At 41.4% G+C, this 16,122-nt stretch overlaps 1 protein-coding gene across 15 annotated transcripts in view; it reads right to left on the reverse strand.

The window, feature by feature from the left end:
• Positions 1–2,412: 2,412 nt before the first annotated feature.
• The window catches only part of SIPA1L1 (signal induced proliferation associated 1 like 1), a 348,029-nt gene continuing 334,319 nt past the window's right edge, over positions 2,413–16,122 (reverse strand). For 12 of the 15 annotated variants that reach the window (XM_023537059.1, XM_023537062.1, XM_023537061.1 and 9 more), the window contains 4 exons: positions 9,483–9,626; positions 7,607–7,721; positions 4,960–5,044; positions 3,968–4,306 (listed from right to left, as the gene is read on the reverse strand). In XM_023537059.1, coding sequence (XP_023392827.1) covers positions 4,163–4,306; positions 4,960–5,044; positions 7,607–7,721; positions 9,483–9,626 — 488 coding nt within the window. In that variant the 3' untranslated portion in view covers positions 3,968–4,162. Of the gene's footprint in view, positions 4,307–4,959; positions 5,045–7,606; positions 7,722–9,482; positions 9,627–16,122 lie in introns of all 15 variants that reach the window. The other 3 variants (XM_023537069.1, XM_011370924.2, XM_023537071.1) reach the window with 2 other exon arrangements.

A 16,122-nucleotide genomic window follows, 5' to 3' on the forward strand; every position in this document is an offset into this window, starting at 1 on the left:
TGTTTACTCAGCCCTCAGTTGTTGTCCAGGAGGAATTGCTGTATATATAGTCGTGTATTTGGTGTTTGTGGGGAGTTGAGTTTGGGGTCTTTCTACTCTGCTGTCTTGGACTCGCCTCTAAGTCAAGATTTCTTAGCAGTTTGGGGAAGGCATGAGAGCAGTTGGGAAAATCTGGTTGTCTAGTAACTTTGAGGTTGGATAGGTTCTTGGAGACTGAGATAAGTCAGCTCAGCTGGATTTGGAAGTCAGTGACTGGAATTCACTCCTAGCCTGGGATCAGGTCTCCCAGTCTTATTATTACTGGGTGGCCATACACTGTGGGCCTGACAAACATTTCTTCCACTGCCATTCCAGGTCCTGCTTTCCTCAACAGCGCAGTCATCCAAACTGTCAGCTGTCCAAGATTACTAAGGTCATTCTTTGCTGACCTAGTAACTAGGCTCATATCAATAAAAGTCCTGTCCAGGTATCACAGGAATTAAAATAGTCAAGTGGTACAAAGTTGCATGCAAAAGTTCTAAATTACCTTTTCGGTAAAAAAAAAAATTATTTTACCTGACTTTATAATTTAAGCATTTCCTGCTGTGAGGTGCTCTGTGGTCAGTTAATCTATCAAAATAATACTCAGATATCTGGACATACCTAAGTGGAAGAGTTAAGTGTAGCACTGTAGTGTCTATTTAATGGGTATGGATAGCCTCCTGTTAACCCTATTGTCCAAAATCCCTGCTTCTAAATCAACACCTGGGAAATTGTAGAAAATATAAATTCTAAGGTTCCCCCTCAGACTTGCTAAGTCACAGATCCTGGGGGTGTGGCTGAGTGACCTGTGTTTTAACAAACTCTGTAGGTAATTCTGGTGTCAGCTCAAGTTTGAATCACTGTTCTAAAGTATATAGCAAGGGGTTAAAAGCACCTGATCGATATTAAGCAGAGTAGATAAGCTTATTCTGACTCTTCCATCCAAACTGCTAATATGTCAGGACTCTTCCTAGAAAAACAACATAAAAGGCTTAACATATTAGAGATGCTGGGTTAAGGGGAGACATGTTTGAGTGTTCTCAATTTGCCAGTCACTGGCTTTACACATATGACCCCATTTAATCCTTAAAATAACATATGATCTTACTATTTGACCAGATGAGTAAACCAAGCTCAAAGAGATGTGGTAATTTACCTAGACACTGCTACATAATGGTGGGATTTGAGTCCTGGTCTAAGTCAAATATTTGTCTTTTTTATCAGAGTATGATAATTCCGTATGGACAGTCGTTAATGGCATAATGGACAGTCATTAATGGCATAATGGCATAAGGTATCCAACATTACTGTGGTATCATTCTTTTAAAATAACACAGTTCACCTTTAACAATGCCAAGTCTTGTTACGTGTTTCTGACCGAGGTATACCATCTTGCACTTTAATCTCAGTTTTGTTCATTCTGGGGAAGCAGCACCAGACTGCTGCTGGACTGTGTCTACTGTGAGATTGGAACCTGTTCAGGACATTGTTCTACGTGTAACTAGGGCCAAATGACTCAAGCTTGCTGGACCTGTTTCCTTGGCCCTTGGACTATCGTTTTTATCCCCATCCAAAGTTATTAATCCAACTCAACCCAATCAGTTTATAACCTGCATCAGATTCGAAGAATAACCAACTGGCCCCTCTAGTCAACCCTTGAATGAAGATCCTCCATCAATGTAGGCCCAGGAACTCCCAACTGAGGCCCAAACCCTCCAGAAATAATGCAGAAACCCTCCAAACCAGGTAAGAATCATTGTCTAAACAGACCCGTTTAGCTTGCTAATCAGAGTTATCTTGCAGCATCCATTCTTACCTTGTGTTGTTCATTCTAAAATTTGTAGAATTGTTGAACCAAATAAAAGAAACTCTACCATCAGCTCTCAATTAGCTGCACTACTGGAGAGGAACAATGACGTGGCAGATTTTAAAAATTTTGGCTTTGGAATGCAGTATTTTTCCAGTAGATTAACTTTTCTAATTATATTTTGCACAGTCTAATATTAACTGGCATTTGTATTCCCTGGGTACACCATATCTAGCATTGAGAATTGAGGGACACAGCAGAGGCAGTCCAAAAATGTGCTGGTCTCAGGGAATGACAATGTTATGATGGCAAATCCACACATGGATAATGAAGAGAGAACTAATTATAAAGTGCTCTGCAAATATTATATCCTAAGCAGAGAAGGCAAATTAGGAATTCTCTAAGGACATATAAACAGTAAAAAAAAGCTTATTAAAATTTTAAAGGGCCAGAAATTTTCAAGAATCATCCTTAAGTGTTAATGGAGCCTAAGGAAGAGATTAGGATGCATCAGAGTCAGTGAGTTACTGGGTGGTCTTTCAAATAAAAAAGCCTCAAGCAATAATACCAATGTGTTTTAAAAGAGCGTTTAAAATGAATTTTATTGTTTGAATTTTACAAGTAGTCTTTAAAGGCTTCAAACAAGAACTCTGTTGCAAAACTCTAATAAATAGCTTGCCCCAAGTCCCCAAACAAAATATAAAACAAACTAAAAACTAAACTCAGAAGGATAAGCAAGCCTTCAGAATGCTTGGATGTTAGTGATATTTCTCATTTACAAAGAGATATCAGGCAATGTACAATCTCCTTCATACAAGTCAAAGAGAGAGACAAGTGAGATCTTTACAAAGCACTCTGAAATCTTTCTATTTCCATGATAGAAATGTCACCAGAAAAAAAAAATCCCATGGAGAAATCGCAATCATGAATGAAACTGTAGCATAAAAGTCTGGCGGCATGGGTGGGAGAGAAGAGAGGACAGTGTATCAGGAGAGAGGAATGAGTTGGGCTTACTTGGGGCAGGGAACATCCAGGCAGATGACACTAGATTGCTGAACGTTCCCCCGCTAGACGAGAGTTGCCACTGAAGGGGCACAGTTGTCAGTTTAGTGACAGTTATAAAGGCTAGAAAGAGGGCCACCAGGGGCTCCCCTGGGGTCCCTAAACACTGGTGGGCCCAATGTCTCTGCACTGCGGGACTGAGGGCCTTGGAACAATGGCCGGGGGCCCAAAGCAGCTGCATCACTAGACAGAAAAAGATGGCACATCAGCCATTTCTGCAGCAGAATCCTTTGGATGGCCACAACAGGATGCAGAGAATGCCGTGCTTAACTGGCACACTGGGACATGCAGGTTTCAAAAGCCCATTCTATTATCACGGTCATTGCTCCTAACAGGCAAGTATTGAAATTCACAATTTAACATTCACTTTTCCTAGTAACAAATATGGGTGAAATTTTGCTTTGCAGACAAGGATTTATTAGTTGATTAATACGATCATTTTGAGTGAGCTAAAAACATAATTTTGCCACATTTTCGTCTTTAAAAATTTCGAACAAAAACTATACTTTTGACCAAAATGCATACGAATATTTGTTTGGAGCTACAAAGCTACAGAGAGATTGATTCCAGTTTGGTGGGATTCACTTAAGCCGAACGGGCTCTCGCTCAGAAAAGCACATAGCACCTGGGACCACCTCCCTGGAGAAAGGAAGGTGGAGGGAGCGATGTCACACAGGACGGAGAAGGGGCATGGCCCACAGGCACCACCTCTTCTCTCTGGTCCACTGACTTGCTATTGTTAAAGAACCCTGATCTTGCTAACCTGTCTCACACAGGTACAAACAGCCTTCCTCACTCAAGGGAGGTTGGCATTTTCTAAAAGCTCCTCCCACCTCAGGCATTTTAGGAAGGAAGGTAAGAAAATCTCCTCTCCACTCCCCAAATAAATTTAAAAAAAATTTATTTCCTTAGGAACAATGACATTTGTCAGAATGAGGGAAAGCTTGGGTTACCTGAAATACTTAACAAAGAGCTGATGGAAATAGAGGCAGATGGGCCGGGGTTTGGGGGGCCCCTGGTCCTAGGCCCGGTTTCTTTTTAAATACGTAACAGATATTGTGCAAAAAAATAAAGACATTCACATTTTAGCAGTTAAACTTTTATTTTACTTTTTAAAATTTTTACTTTTTCTTTTCTACAAAAGGCAGATAATGATTGTTGATCTGCAATTGCTGTGCACTCACCAAAGAGGGCAAGCCAGAAGCGGAGGCGGGAGCCCCGAGAATGCGGCCAACGGTACAACCAGGGGGCCCCCCGTCCCCCTCTCCTGCCCTAGCTCATGTCTATGGTATTGAAGACCCATTCCGTGAACTTCTTCAGCTTGTCGGAGGCATTCTGGGACTCTTCCTGCAGCCTCAGGTTGTCCTCCCGCAAGTGCTGAACTTCTGCCTGAAGGTGGGCTTTGTCTTCCTTTTCCTGGGAGGCAGAACAGAAAAGGACTCAGAGGGGTGGCCCCAACTTGCTGGGCTGCTAGGAAGAGTGGCTATGGATCTGTCGGGACCCTTCGCCCACTTCTGCTCTTCAGTGCACTAAACATCTGTATACAAGGCCCAGTCCCGGGTGTCAGGATACTCTAACCCAGGAACAGGATATTTCCAGAGAGATTCACTATAGGTTTATTTTGGAATGTAAATACTTAAATATGTATTTTAATGACTTTGTTAATAAGGAACGTCTTAAATTTTGGATTACTATTTTGGTGGCTGCTGTCTTAATATAGATAGAGCCACTCAAGAAACAAAAAAGATGCAAGTCTCCTGGCACGGAAGCCCAAATAACAATGACGACATGTGGGCCTGGGCTATTGACCCATTATACGAGGGGCGGGGAGGCCAGGAGAGGGCCAGCTGAGGTTCAAGGCCTTCACAAAAAAGGAACAATGAAGGCCTTCTCGCCCTATACGTGTCAGTGGGAACTGAGCTCCACGCAGCTCCCTAAACACGTGTGCACACCGAGAAAAAAGGGAAAACATCCACTTCTTATTTCACTAACACTACTTAAAAAGGGCTCTCACAGTTCAAGGGCAGTTTGCACAGACCAGGAGATCTACTTTGAGGATGCATTTTTACCTTCTTCAAATCTTCCCGAAGCATCTTCAACATCCCTTCCAGCTGGTCCACTTTAGAAGCCAGAGTGGGAGAGGAGTCTTTACTGCTGGGAACAAGAGACAAAAGCCCATGTTGGCGGCGGCCTCCATGGCTGGGTTTGTCGGGTTTGTTTGGCATTTTTTTAATGAGGAGGCTGTGTTTGTAAAATGGTTTTCAATGTCAAATTACTCAGTATGGTGACCCAATGTGCATTCTTCATTTCCAAAAAGAAAGTGGTAATTTTAACAAAAGGTTATATAAGCATGAACTACAGCCAATCATAGCTTCCTTTGTTAAAGATACTGTATTTTTGTGGCAAAAGAATATAGGACAATAAGTGAAAATGGTCTTTTTGGCAGCACAAGAGGTACTTTCTGGCAGATACAACTGACAATGAAATGATTCCTCTCTCTTCAGCTGCTTTAAGAGAACAGCTTCTCTTCTGAGTGCAGGTAGGGTGGGGGAGGGGTGAGCTCCACCTTGGGGTAACCAGGATAGGGCAGGTCTCTGGTGCCCCAGAAAGTAGTCTGCGCCCACTTATCCAGTTGCAGCTAAGTCATCATGCTCACGTCTCGTCTAAATACCTTAAATATTTTTTAAAAATAAGGCATATTTCAGAAGTTTGTCAGTCCAACCTTAATGTCTTGAATTCTTTGCTATTATGATCAGCAAACTGGACCCACAATTTTCTCCCATTTTAAGTGTTAAGAGTGCCATGCTAGAGGATGAGAAGGCTACCCAACTGGCTCAACAGATGACATGCTGGGTAAGGGCTGAAGACCCTTGTCATCTGTTCTTCCCCGACTCTCCTCGACCTGAATTTAAGCTGTGTAAAGTTTGAGTGAGTTCCAGCTGGGTACAACCTCAGAGCTATGCAACCGAGACTCTAAGACCTTCCACTGGGACAACATGCAGCTGCTTGTTTCCAGAGGTGGCGACTCCGAATTTTCAGTATCGTGGAATAAAAGGTATCCTTTACTTTAAAAATCAAAGTTCAAGTTAGAATTCCTGACCTAAAATGAGCTGTGTTGATATCTTCTGCTAATTCTAGATCCACAAGCCCAAAGAAATGGAATGATAAATGACCTTCAAACTTCTAACAACCAATTAAAAGCTGACACCAAATGGATTTTAAAAGGTAAGTGGTCCGTAGTGATCCACAACCATACAATACAATACAACGAACTGGTCAGATTTGGAGGGCTTGAGGGCCAAAGGGTGGTAGAATAAGGGTGGTGCTGAACAGAATCACGGAGAAGGGGAAGTGGGGGCGTCCTTCACAGCCACCGAACGAATCCTCAACTTCTGGCACACCTGCTGCAGCCACCGCAGATGTCAGGATTGAAGCAACTCTTAGTAGCCTAGCTTGACTTCTGGAGGTTTCTAAAATGAATTCTGTGTCTGCATGAACAGTTTTTCAAAATATGTATCACCCCATCTGCATGTGTTCATCCATATTGAACAAAGAAAGAGCCAGTCATTACCTTTGTCTTGTGGTTCTACAAAGCTTTAGAAACTGTTCAATAATCCTTTCTTAGGAAAATGGACTTTGCTCATGTAGAAGTCCTTGTTAGAGACCCCACTCTAAGAAGGTACATTTTGGGCCACATCCACCTCTAATTTTTTTAAGTTCTTAGCGGCCAAACTCACTCTTCCAGCTGTCCAAGTGGTAAAGATGAATGCAGTATCTTGTGTTCCCTTGCAGATTTGCTCTGAGAAATCATCAAGCACAAGCCCACAGTATATTTGCGCAATCAACCTCAGTTTTCTTGTTATGGTCTGTTTCTGCCCAACTTTTATAGATACCTGGCTTCTTAATCACCCTCAAAAGGTTTTAAGGGAAGAGGTTTCAAATTGATGAAATTATTCTGCATCAAGAAGTGCTTATTACTATGTGTTCTATGGCTAACTCCTGGGATACCTTAATATACAGTAAGTTCACAAGGTTGCAGAACCTATCAAGGACATTAAATGAAATGATGTATAACAACTAATATTACCACAGGCTAATTGACATAACCAAGAGTTAAGTTCCTATGGCATCTCGTCAATGGTATTCAAGGAACTGCTGTATAGTAATATCACATGTATAGCCCATACCCTCGCCACTTAAATTTGGGGAAAAAAGTCTCTGCACAGTTAAACAGTTTTCTTAACTCATAATAAAACTCTCTGGACCTCAGTTATTGCTATTTATTTTACATACAATCTTAACTATCCTGGTGACCCAGATCTACTATCGACCTAAAGAAGCATGTTGGAGCTGCTAAGACACAGGCATGTTTACAACATAACCAACTAAAAGCTGAGGAAGAGACTCAAAAACCAGTCTCAAGGACATACTGCACAGGAATCTTGGGATGTTTATCTTAATTATCCTGGAGGGGGTAAATGTATTATGGCATTAAACAATGAATATTCATAATTACGACTTTACACCATCAAGGACAGTTTGCATTTACAGTATTAAGTTACAAAGTGTTCTAGCTAAAATGTGAAGTGCCTTGCTCTGCGGTGATGAGCTTCATTTAGCTAATCCATGTGGCCTCTATCTACTCTGTCCTATTTGCTGGCACTAGTGTAGGTGAAGCATGGTGCAGAGTGGTGACCGTACCACTGGGTGACCAACCTGCTATAGGACTTCATCTGGGCCAGAGCCTGGTCCTCGAGCTGGTCACTGTTGGATGCAGCACTCAAGGGGCGATGGTTTTCATCGCTAGCAGCAAAGAATGAGGCTCTCTGGACTGGAAAGAGATAAGAAACCATTCAGTATTTTGGAAACACATCCTGGGCCCTATATATCAAGTCAGCAACTGGCCACAGTGACAGTTGTCTAATCAATGTGCGGGGAGGCATTGGAACCTTCATAGGAAAAAAATTATTCTATGTTAAGCTGTAAGAGGATAGTACCATTGTAATTTCCCTTTAAAAAAATAGTTGTAAATCAATTTTTAATCTTCCTTTTTCTCTTGCTCATCAAAGTAGCATCCTGTGAAATGTTTCCCTGGAAACAGGCCTTGTACCAAATTTCCAGACCAAGGCTTTCCACTCTGTGATGATATAAAAATGCATTAAAGGCTAGTATTAAGCTTCTTGAAATATGTTTTCCACAAGACACCTGGACACCTTGGTGGGCTTTAACCTAAGTCCACACCACGTGTGCTTCAAAATATACCAACTTAAAAGTTAAGCCAAGGAAATAGATCAAATTTTTAAAAACCTCCCATTAGAAACACAAAACTTCTATCGTTTTATATGTGTGTATGTACATACACACACACACACAGGAGAGTGACCAACAAATTGAAATTTAAAATGAAGAGATGAAATAACTGCCATTTGCGACAACATGGATAGACCTTGAGGTAATCATGCTAAGCGAAATAAGCCAGATAGAAAAAAATGGAAAACCACATGATATCACTTATATGTGGGATATAAACCTAAAAGCAACAAACGAACAGGACAAACAAGTAGAGACTCACAGACATGGACGATAGACTAGTCAGAAAGGATGGGGAAGGGGGAGTTAGATGGGATAAAAAGGGTCAAATATGTAAAACTGGAAGTTATGTAAATTACATCAAGTGAATAAAAAATAAAATGAAGTTAGTTCTGGGGTCTGCCATCAGCTAAAATGGGGATTTCTTGTTGACTGCTTCATGGTTGCCCAGCTTCTGAATTCTGTGGCCTAATCGATTTCTCCTGAATATTGGTGCTTGACTGCATAGCTACTTTCAATTCTTCAAGAGCAATAAAAACAAACAAAAACCCTAAACAAATCATCTGGTATCATCCTTATTTTATAAATAACTAACTAACACCAGAAATTTGGAATGATAATCTTAGAATAAACTCAGTCTATTTAAAAAAAAAAAAGGCACTTAGCAAACTGATGCCAACATACAAGACAGCATTACATTTTTTATATGTCAGCAAACCAGGTCAGCACCAGTCTAAGGACCCGCATTTAAGAACCACCAGCCTAAGGCTGGCGCACAGCCAGTGGGCTGGCACGAGAACAATGCGGACAGAAAATGTGCTACCACACATGGGAGAGGTGGATGAGAAGGGCAAAGGCAGCACCTGACATTTGTTGGACTGGGGCAGGGCGAGCATCCTAACAGACCCAACTGTGTATTTAGCAATGATGTCTTTACGACGTGATGAAAGACCATGTTCTTTTCAGTCCACTGACAGCTGGGATTCCCCTACAGTCTGCCCTTCTCATATAAGGGACAGGAGGTGGGGGGAGGCGCAGGTATCATGTTATGAATTCCTACGTAGAGGAAACATCGGGCCCCATCTGATTAAATCAGATGATGCGCACCCCTGCTGAGTGCTCAATAACTGTTAGCTCAATTCATCTCCGGCTGTGCCGGTGAAGTGCACGTGCCGTAAGTGTGCCCAAAGAAGCAGAGTGAACAGACCTGACCTGAACACTGACACCACCCACACCTCAGCGTGGCCCCGCCAGGCCCTGCTCAGATCTTCCTGGGACTCACCCTCATAGGCCTTGGCAGCATCCACCAGGTTGGACCAATCCAAATCCGCAGCAGCGTCCGGCAGGGGCATCAGGCCGGGGTCGGGCATGGGCCTTCGGGTCTCCTGCACGTCTGTGAGGGAGCTGTCAGAGGCTGAGAACTCTCCTGCGAGAAGAGACGAGGGATAAGACACTTTCTGTGCCCACAGGGGAACCACGTAAGAGCTTACTCAGTTCCTGTTACCATAATGGATCTGTAAGTCATTTGTTACATAGAATCAGTTTCTAGTCTAGCAGGCCGTCAATGGCCATTATAAAGCTGAGCTAAACCATGAATTGGCTTTCTCCAGTCTTAAATCATTTTTTTATAACCTCCCACTATCTCATTTCTAGTAGTGTGAGTCATGGAAAAGTTAGTTTTGCACCAAGGCAACATGTCTGCTTTTGTGGGAGCTCTGTCTACAGTGGGGCCCAGTGGCTTGCTTTTCCTCACAGAGCCAAGGCATTCAGGCTGAATAAAGAGGCCTTCTTTTTCTCAAGGACACGATAAGCAACTCGGGGTCAGTTCTGGATTATAGCAGTCCTACATCCTGAGCCCCTTCTAAGGTGACAATTTTTAAAATACAAATATTAAGCCATCCTGACAACTAACCTTTGCTTAGCCCGGGGCAGAGAGGAACAGCACCGTGAGCCACTCTATGCCATATGAGGGCACGCTGCCAGCGGTCAAGTTCACGTAGGCGGAGAACAGAGAGGGAGGGCTGGTGGGGCTCATGAAATGTAAATGCTCTCAAGAGGGCAGAAGCTGGGGTGGAAACGGGCAGAGTGCGCAATTTCACGAGAGGGGCCGCGCTCAGAATGTGACGGTAACACTAAAATTGCAGAACCAAAAGGGGAGCTCTCAGTTAAAATCTGTAAGCAGATTCCAGAAATACCTGTTTACAAGGAGTTAAAAAGTCTTGTCAGTTATGAGCCTGGTAAACCAGAATATATTTAGTGCTTGTTTTCCCTTTCAAATTACATAAAGAACTGCTCTGAAGTGCAGCTGCTAGTTATTAATGTGCTTAAAATTAGCAAAATTATGAGTAAATGGAAATCAACAAATTCGCCAGATATTAAATATCTCAGTTCTATTTAAACTTGCTCCCACCAAGGGTAAGTAGGTGGAACGGACAATTTTGTGTGTCATTCACAATCCTTCTGCCCTTTTATTGCTAGGACCCAAATTTCTAGTGTGGGGGAAAAAAAAGTCACCTCTCCCTACCGCCCAAACACATTTCAGTGGTAGCAACACCACACGAGGTCAGGGCTGAGGGATCAGCCCAACAAGGACCGTGTAGGACGAGGGATCACTGCGCTGCTGCCCCACTGTCAGGAAGGCACGAAGAGGTGATGGGAAGGAGCTCGAAGAAGGAGCCTTGCTGCTTCCCGTCCTCAAGGCTGGGCCTTTAACCCCAGGCTTCCTCAGCTGACCAATGACTGGGGGTGGATGGGTAGGGTTCTGGGCTACTCTCTTAGAATGTAAGCTTCCAGAAGTCAGAGCCTACTTTGACATAACACATGCAGAGAAGCCTTCACAAAGGTTTTATTTTATGGCTGCAGGGGTTAAAAATATGCCAAGAAATAAGAGAAGCTTTCAAGGTAGGCAGGAAGTTGTAGGAGCGATTAACTTCAGGAGAGAGTGGCCCCATGTGGGGATGAAAGGGAGTAGAGGTTTCTGGCATATTAGGTCACTACCAGGAGGTTTTTTCTAGAGTCCAGATGGTAAAAAGTAGACATCTTATGTGTCATTTTTGGTTCTTTGGGGGTGACCTTCTGGAGCAAAGAGAAATCAGACTCAAGCTGCAGTCAGATGCGGGGAGGGAGAAGGGAAGGCTGACATGATCCCCGAGTGATGTCTGCCACGGGTGAGGTAGGAAACAGCAGGGTGGAGATGATGGTGGAACATTCATTAGAGTGAGCTGAGAGCTCACAAATGATTCCAGGAGAAAGCAAACTGGGCAAGTAGCAGATTTAAAGAAAATATTGCTTTGAGAAGAAAAAGAAGGAGGTGTGGGTATAAATGGACACAGATTCCTAGAAAAAAGGTGGGGGGCAGAAGCAAGGTGGGGTTATAGCCACGTGAATAATAAACAATCGGGAACACAGGTTCCATAACAGGTATCTGCTGTGCTGGGTCACAGCAGGGAGAGTAGGTACAGAACTTTAAAATAGAGCTGGACAGAGAGGGAAAGGAAAAGAACAAATTTAAATCCGTATTCACAGAATATGGGCCTTAATAAAATTGGGATCTAGTTAGGTCACAAAGCAAACGGCATTTATGAACCAAAGGCAAGAACATGGTAGTGCCCCGTCATCAATATGCCTTTTCTTAAAATAATACTTACTTACTCACTGAATGAATGAGTCAACAAATGAGAGGTTGACACCGCAGGCTGTATCCTCACAGCCTCGGAAAGACAGAGAATGAACAAAGACATGCCTAGGTTCTTATGGTGGAAGGAGCTAGTGGATACCATCTCTAAGAAATAATTAGTCTACTGTTAGCCAAATTTACCCAATCATAACAGCAGCTAGAATGTTTGGTAAAAATACTAATTCCCAAAATATATCTTTGCATTCAAATTCAGGAGGTTTTGGGGAATCTGTATTTTTAACAAAGATCCAATAGGGCAGCTTTTACACACATCTGGTGCCCTGGTTTTTGTGGCTGCCACCCATGGGATGTCCCTTGATTGCCTGGCTCTGGTGACCAGCAGGCTTGCATTCCTGTGTCCCATGGAACTGTAACAACTGGAGAGAGATTTCTTGGCAGGATATCACGCCGGTGCAATGTACAGACAGCAGATTAAAACAGACTCCAGTCTTCCTGTGAAAGAAGCTTATTTGCTTGATCTAGAGCTTTGGCCTAGTGGCAGGCTTCAGGTTTGGCACACAACTGGGGGCTGGCCTCTAAAGGGGCTGATGGGTGCCATCTTTGCTCTCTTCCTCTGCCATACTTCAGTCACCAGCATCTCCCAGAAGCTTATATATTCATCTGGCACCCCAATTTTGTGGCACCTCTAGATTATCTGGATCTGGTGACTAGCAGGGCTTATGCTGTGGTCCCATGGGACTACATATATTTGCATACTTTAAAAGCTGCTCCCAGAGGCTCTGACTTCCAGGTGTCTGAATCTAGGTGCTGACTGAGATGCCCCGCTCTGGGACCCTGACGGGACTTGGTGCACCCTCAACTACGGAGAGTCACTAAAAATAAAGTTTGCTGCTTGGACGTCAGCAAGGTTTCAGAGAAAACAGCGAGGGCAGGCGTGAATGATAAGGTTCATCCCTTACATGAGGCCACTCCTTCAAGACTGGGAGAGGAGGCTGTTTCATCTAATGCACAGAAACCAATACAGAGAGTTCAAGAAGATGAAGAAGCAGAGGAATACGTTTTAAACGAAAACACAAGATAAAATCTCAGAAAAAAACCTTAATAAAATGGGAGTTATTAACCTGATCAAGAGTTAAAAATAATTGTCATAAAGTTGCTCACCGAGATTGGAAGAACAGATGAACAAAGTGAGAACTTCAATGAAGAGAAAATATACGGAAAGTACTAAATAGAAGTCACAGAGCTAAAGAATGGAGGAAGCATAAAAAAAGAGACCAGTAAACTCAAAGACAAGGTAATGGAACTCGATCAGAGCAGCGAAAAGGAAAAAGGATATGAAAAAAAAAAGAGTGAAGACAGCTTAGGGGACTTATAGGACAACATCAAGCAGACCAACATTCACATTAGAAAAGTCCTAGAAGGAGAAAAGAGAGAGAAAGAGGAACATAACTTGTTGGAAGAAATAATGGCTGAAAACTTTCCTAACCCAGGGAAGGAAACAGACATCCAGATCCAAAAAGTCCAGAGAGTTCCAAGTAAGATGAACCCAAATGGACCCACACCCAGACACATTATAATTAAAATGTCAAAAGTTAAAGACAAGGAGAGAATCTTAAAAGCAGCAAGAAGAAAACAACTGGTTAGATACAGAGGAGCCCACATAGGGCCATGAGCAGATTTTCCAGCAGAAACTTTGCGGCCAGGAAGTAGCAGCACGATACAGTCAAAGTCCTGAATGAAGAAAAGTTCCAATCAAGAATATACTACCTGGTGAAGTCAGAATTGAAGAGAAAAAGTTTTCTAGATGAGTAAAAGCTAAAGGAGTTCAACATAACTAGATTGGCCTTACAAGAAATGTTAAAAGGATATGTTTATGTTGAAAAGAATGGGTGTTTTCAAGAAAACGTGAAAGTATAATTCTCACTGGAAAAGGTAAATATATAGTAATGATGGTAGGTTAATCCTATATAAAGCTAGGATAAAGGTCAAAAGAAAAAAGAAGTAAGAATAAAAAGATATAAATTGTGACATCAAAAACAAAGTGTTGGGGGGAGAGAGTAAAAGTGTAGAGCTTTAGAAAGCATTTAAACTTAAGTTGTTATCAATTGGAAATAGACTGTTAGAAATAAAAGATGTTATATGTAAGCCTCATGGTATCCACAAAGCACCTGTAGTATATACACAAAAGATAAAGAGAAAGGAATCTAAGCTTACCACTACAAAAAGTCATCAAAGCATAAAGAGAGCAAGAAAAAAGGAACAGAGGACTTACAAAACAGAAAAAAAAAACCAAAATGGCAATAAGTACATGTTTATAAAAAATTACTTTAGATATAAATGGACTAAATTCTCTAACCAAAAGATATATAGTGGCTCAATAAATAAACAAGACCCATCTATATGCTGCCTACAAGACACTCGCTTCAGATGTAAGGACACACACAGACTAAAAGTGAAGGGATGGAAGAAGATATCCCAGGCAAATGGAAACCAAAAGAAAGCTGGGGTAGCTATACTTATATCAGATGAAATGGACTTTAAAACAAAGACTGTCATAAAAGACAAAGAGGGCATTAAATAATGATAAAGGGGTCATCAACCCAACAAGCTATTAACATTTGGAATTATGTACACTATATCATAGGAGCACCTAAATATAAAGAGAAAATATTAACAGTCCTACAGGAAGAAATAGACAGCAATACAATCACGGTATGGGACTTTAATAATCCATTTATATCAATGGATAGACAATCCAGTCAGAAAAGCAATAAGGAAACATTGGCCTTAAACGACAGATTAACCCAGATGGACTTAACACACATATAAAAAACATTCCACCCAAAAGCAACACAATACACGTTCTTTTCAAGTGCACATGGAATGTTATCCAAGCCAGATTACATGGAAGTCTACAAAGCAAGTCTTAATGAATTTAAAATGGTTGAAATCATATGAAGCATCTTTTCCCACACAATGGTACGAAACTTTGATTACAAGCAAATGAAAATTCACAAATATGTGGGGTTTAAACATTTTACTGAATAACCTATGGGACAAAGAAGAATCAAAAGGGAAATGAAAAAATACTGAGACAAGTGAAAATGGAAACACAACATACCAAAGCTTTTGGGACGCATCAAAACAGTTGTAAGAGGGAAGTTCATAAATGCCTACATAGAGAAACAAGAAAAATCTCAAATAACCTAATTTTACACCTCAAGGATACAGAAAAAGAAGAACAAATGAAGCCCAAATTAGTAGAAGGAAATAAATGAAACAGAGACTTAAAAAAATAGAGATTAATGAAATCAAGAACTGGTTCTTTGAAAAGATAAACAAAATAGATAAACCTCTAATTGGACTCACCGAGAAAGGGGGATTCATAAAATCAGAACTGAAAGAGGAGATATTACAACTGATACCACAGAAATAAAAGAGATCGTGAGACTACTATGAATAATTATATGCTAACAAGTTGGACAACCTAGAAGAAATAGATAAATCCCTAGAAACATATGACCTACAAAGACTGAATCATGAAGAAATACAAAATCTGAACAGACGTATTACTAGTAAGGAGACTGACACAGTAATCACAAACCTCCAACAAACAAAAGTCCAAGACCAGAGGGCTTTACAGGTGAATTCTACCAAATGTTCCAAAAAGAACTGATACCCAACTTTCTCAAATTCTTCCAAAAAATGGAAGCAGAGGGAATAGTTCCACACTCATTTATGAGGTCAAAATTTATGAGGCCCTGATAAGAAAACTAGATAGAGATGCCACAAGAAAATTACAGGCCGATCTGCCTGATGAACAGAGATGCAGAAATCCTCAACAAAATGCTAGCAGACGGAATTCAACAAGACATTAACAGGATCATACACCACGATAAAGTAGGATTTATTCCAGGGATGTGATGATAGTTCAACATCCACAAATCAATGTATTAACACCACATTAATGACATGAAGTATAAGAATCATATGATAATTCCAATAGATGCAGAAAAAGCATTTGACAAAATTCAACATCCATTTATGATTAAAACTCTCAACATAGTACATATAGAGGGAACATAATATAACAAAGGCCACATATAATAAGTGTACAGCTAACATTATACTCAATGGTGAAAAGGCGAAAGCTTTTCCTCTAAGGTCTCAAACAAGGCAAGGATGCCCACTCTCACCACTTTTATTCAACACAGTATTGGAAGTCCTAGCCACGGCAGTTAAGACAAGAAGTTATTAAATAAAGGGCATCAAAATAGGAAAGGAT

Source organism: Pteropus vampyrus, unplaced genomic scaffold, assembly GCF_000151845.1.
Source record: "Pteropus vampyrus isolate Shadow unplaced genomic scaffold, Pvam_2.0 Scaffold177, whole genome shotgun sequence".
Taxonomy (NCBI): Eukaryota; Metazoa; Chordata; class Mammalia; order Chiroptera; family Pteropodidae; genus Pteropus; species Pteropus vampyrus.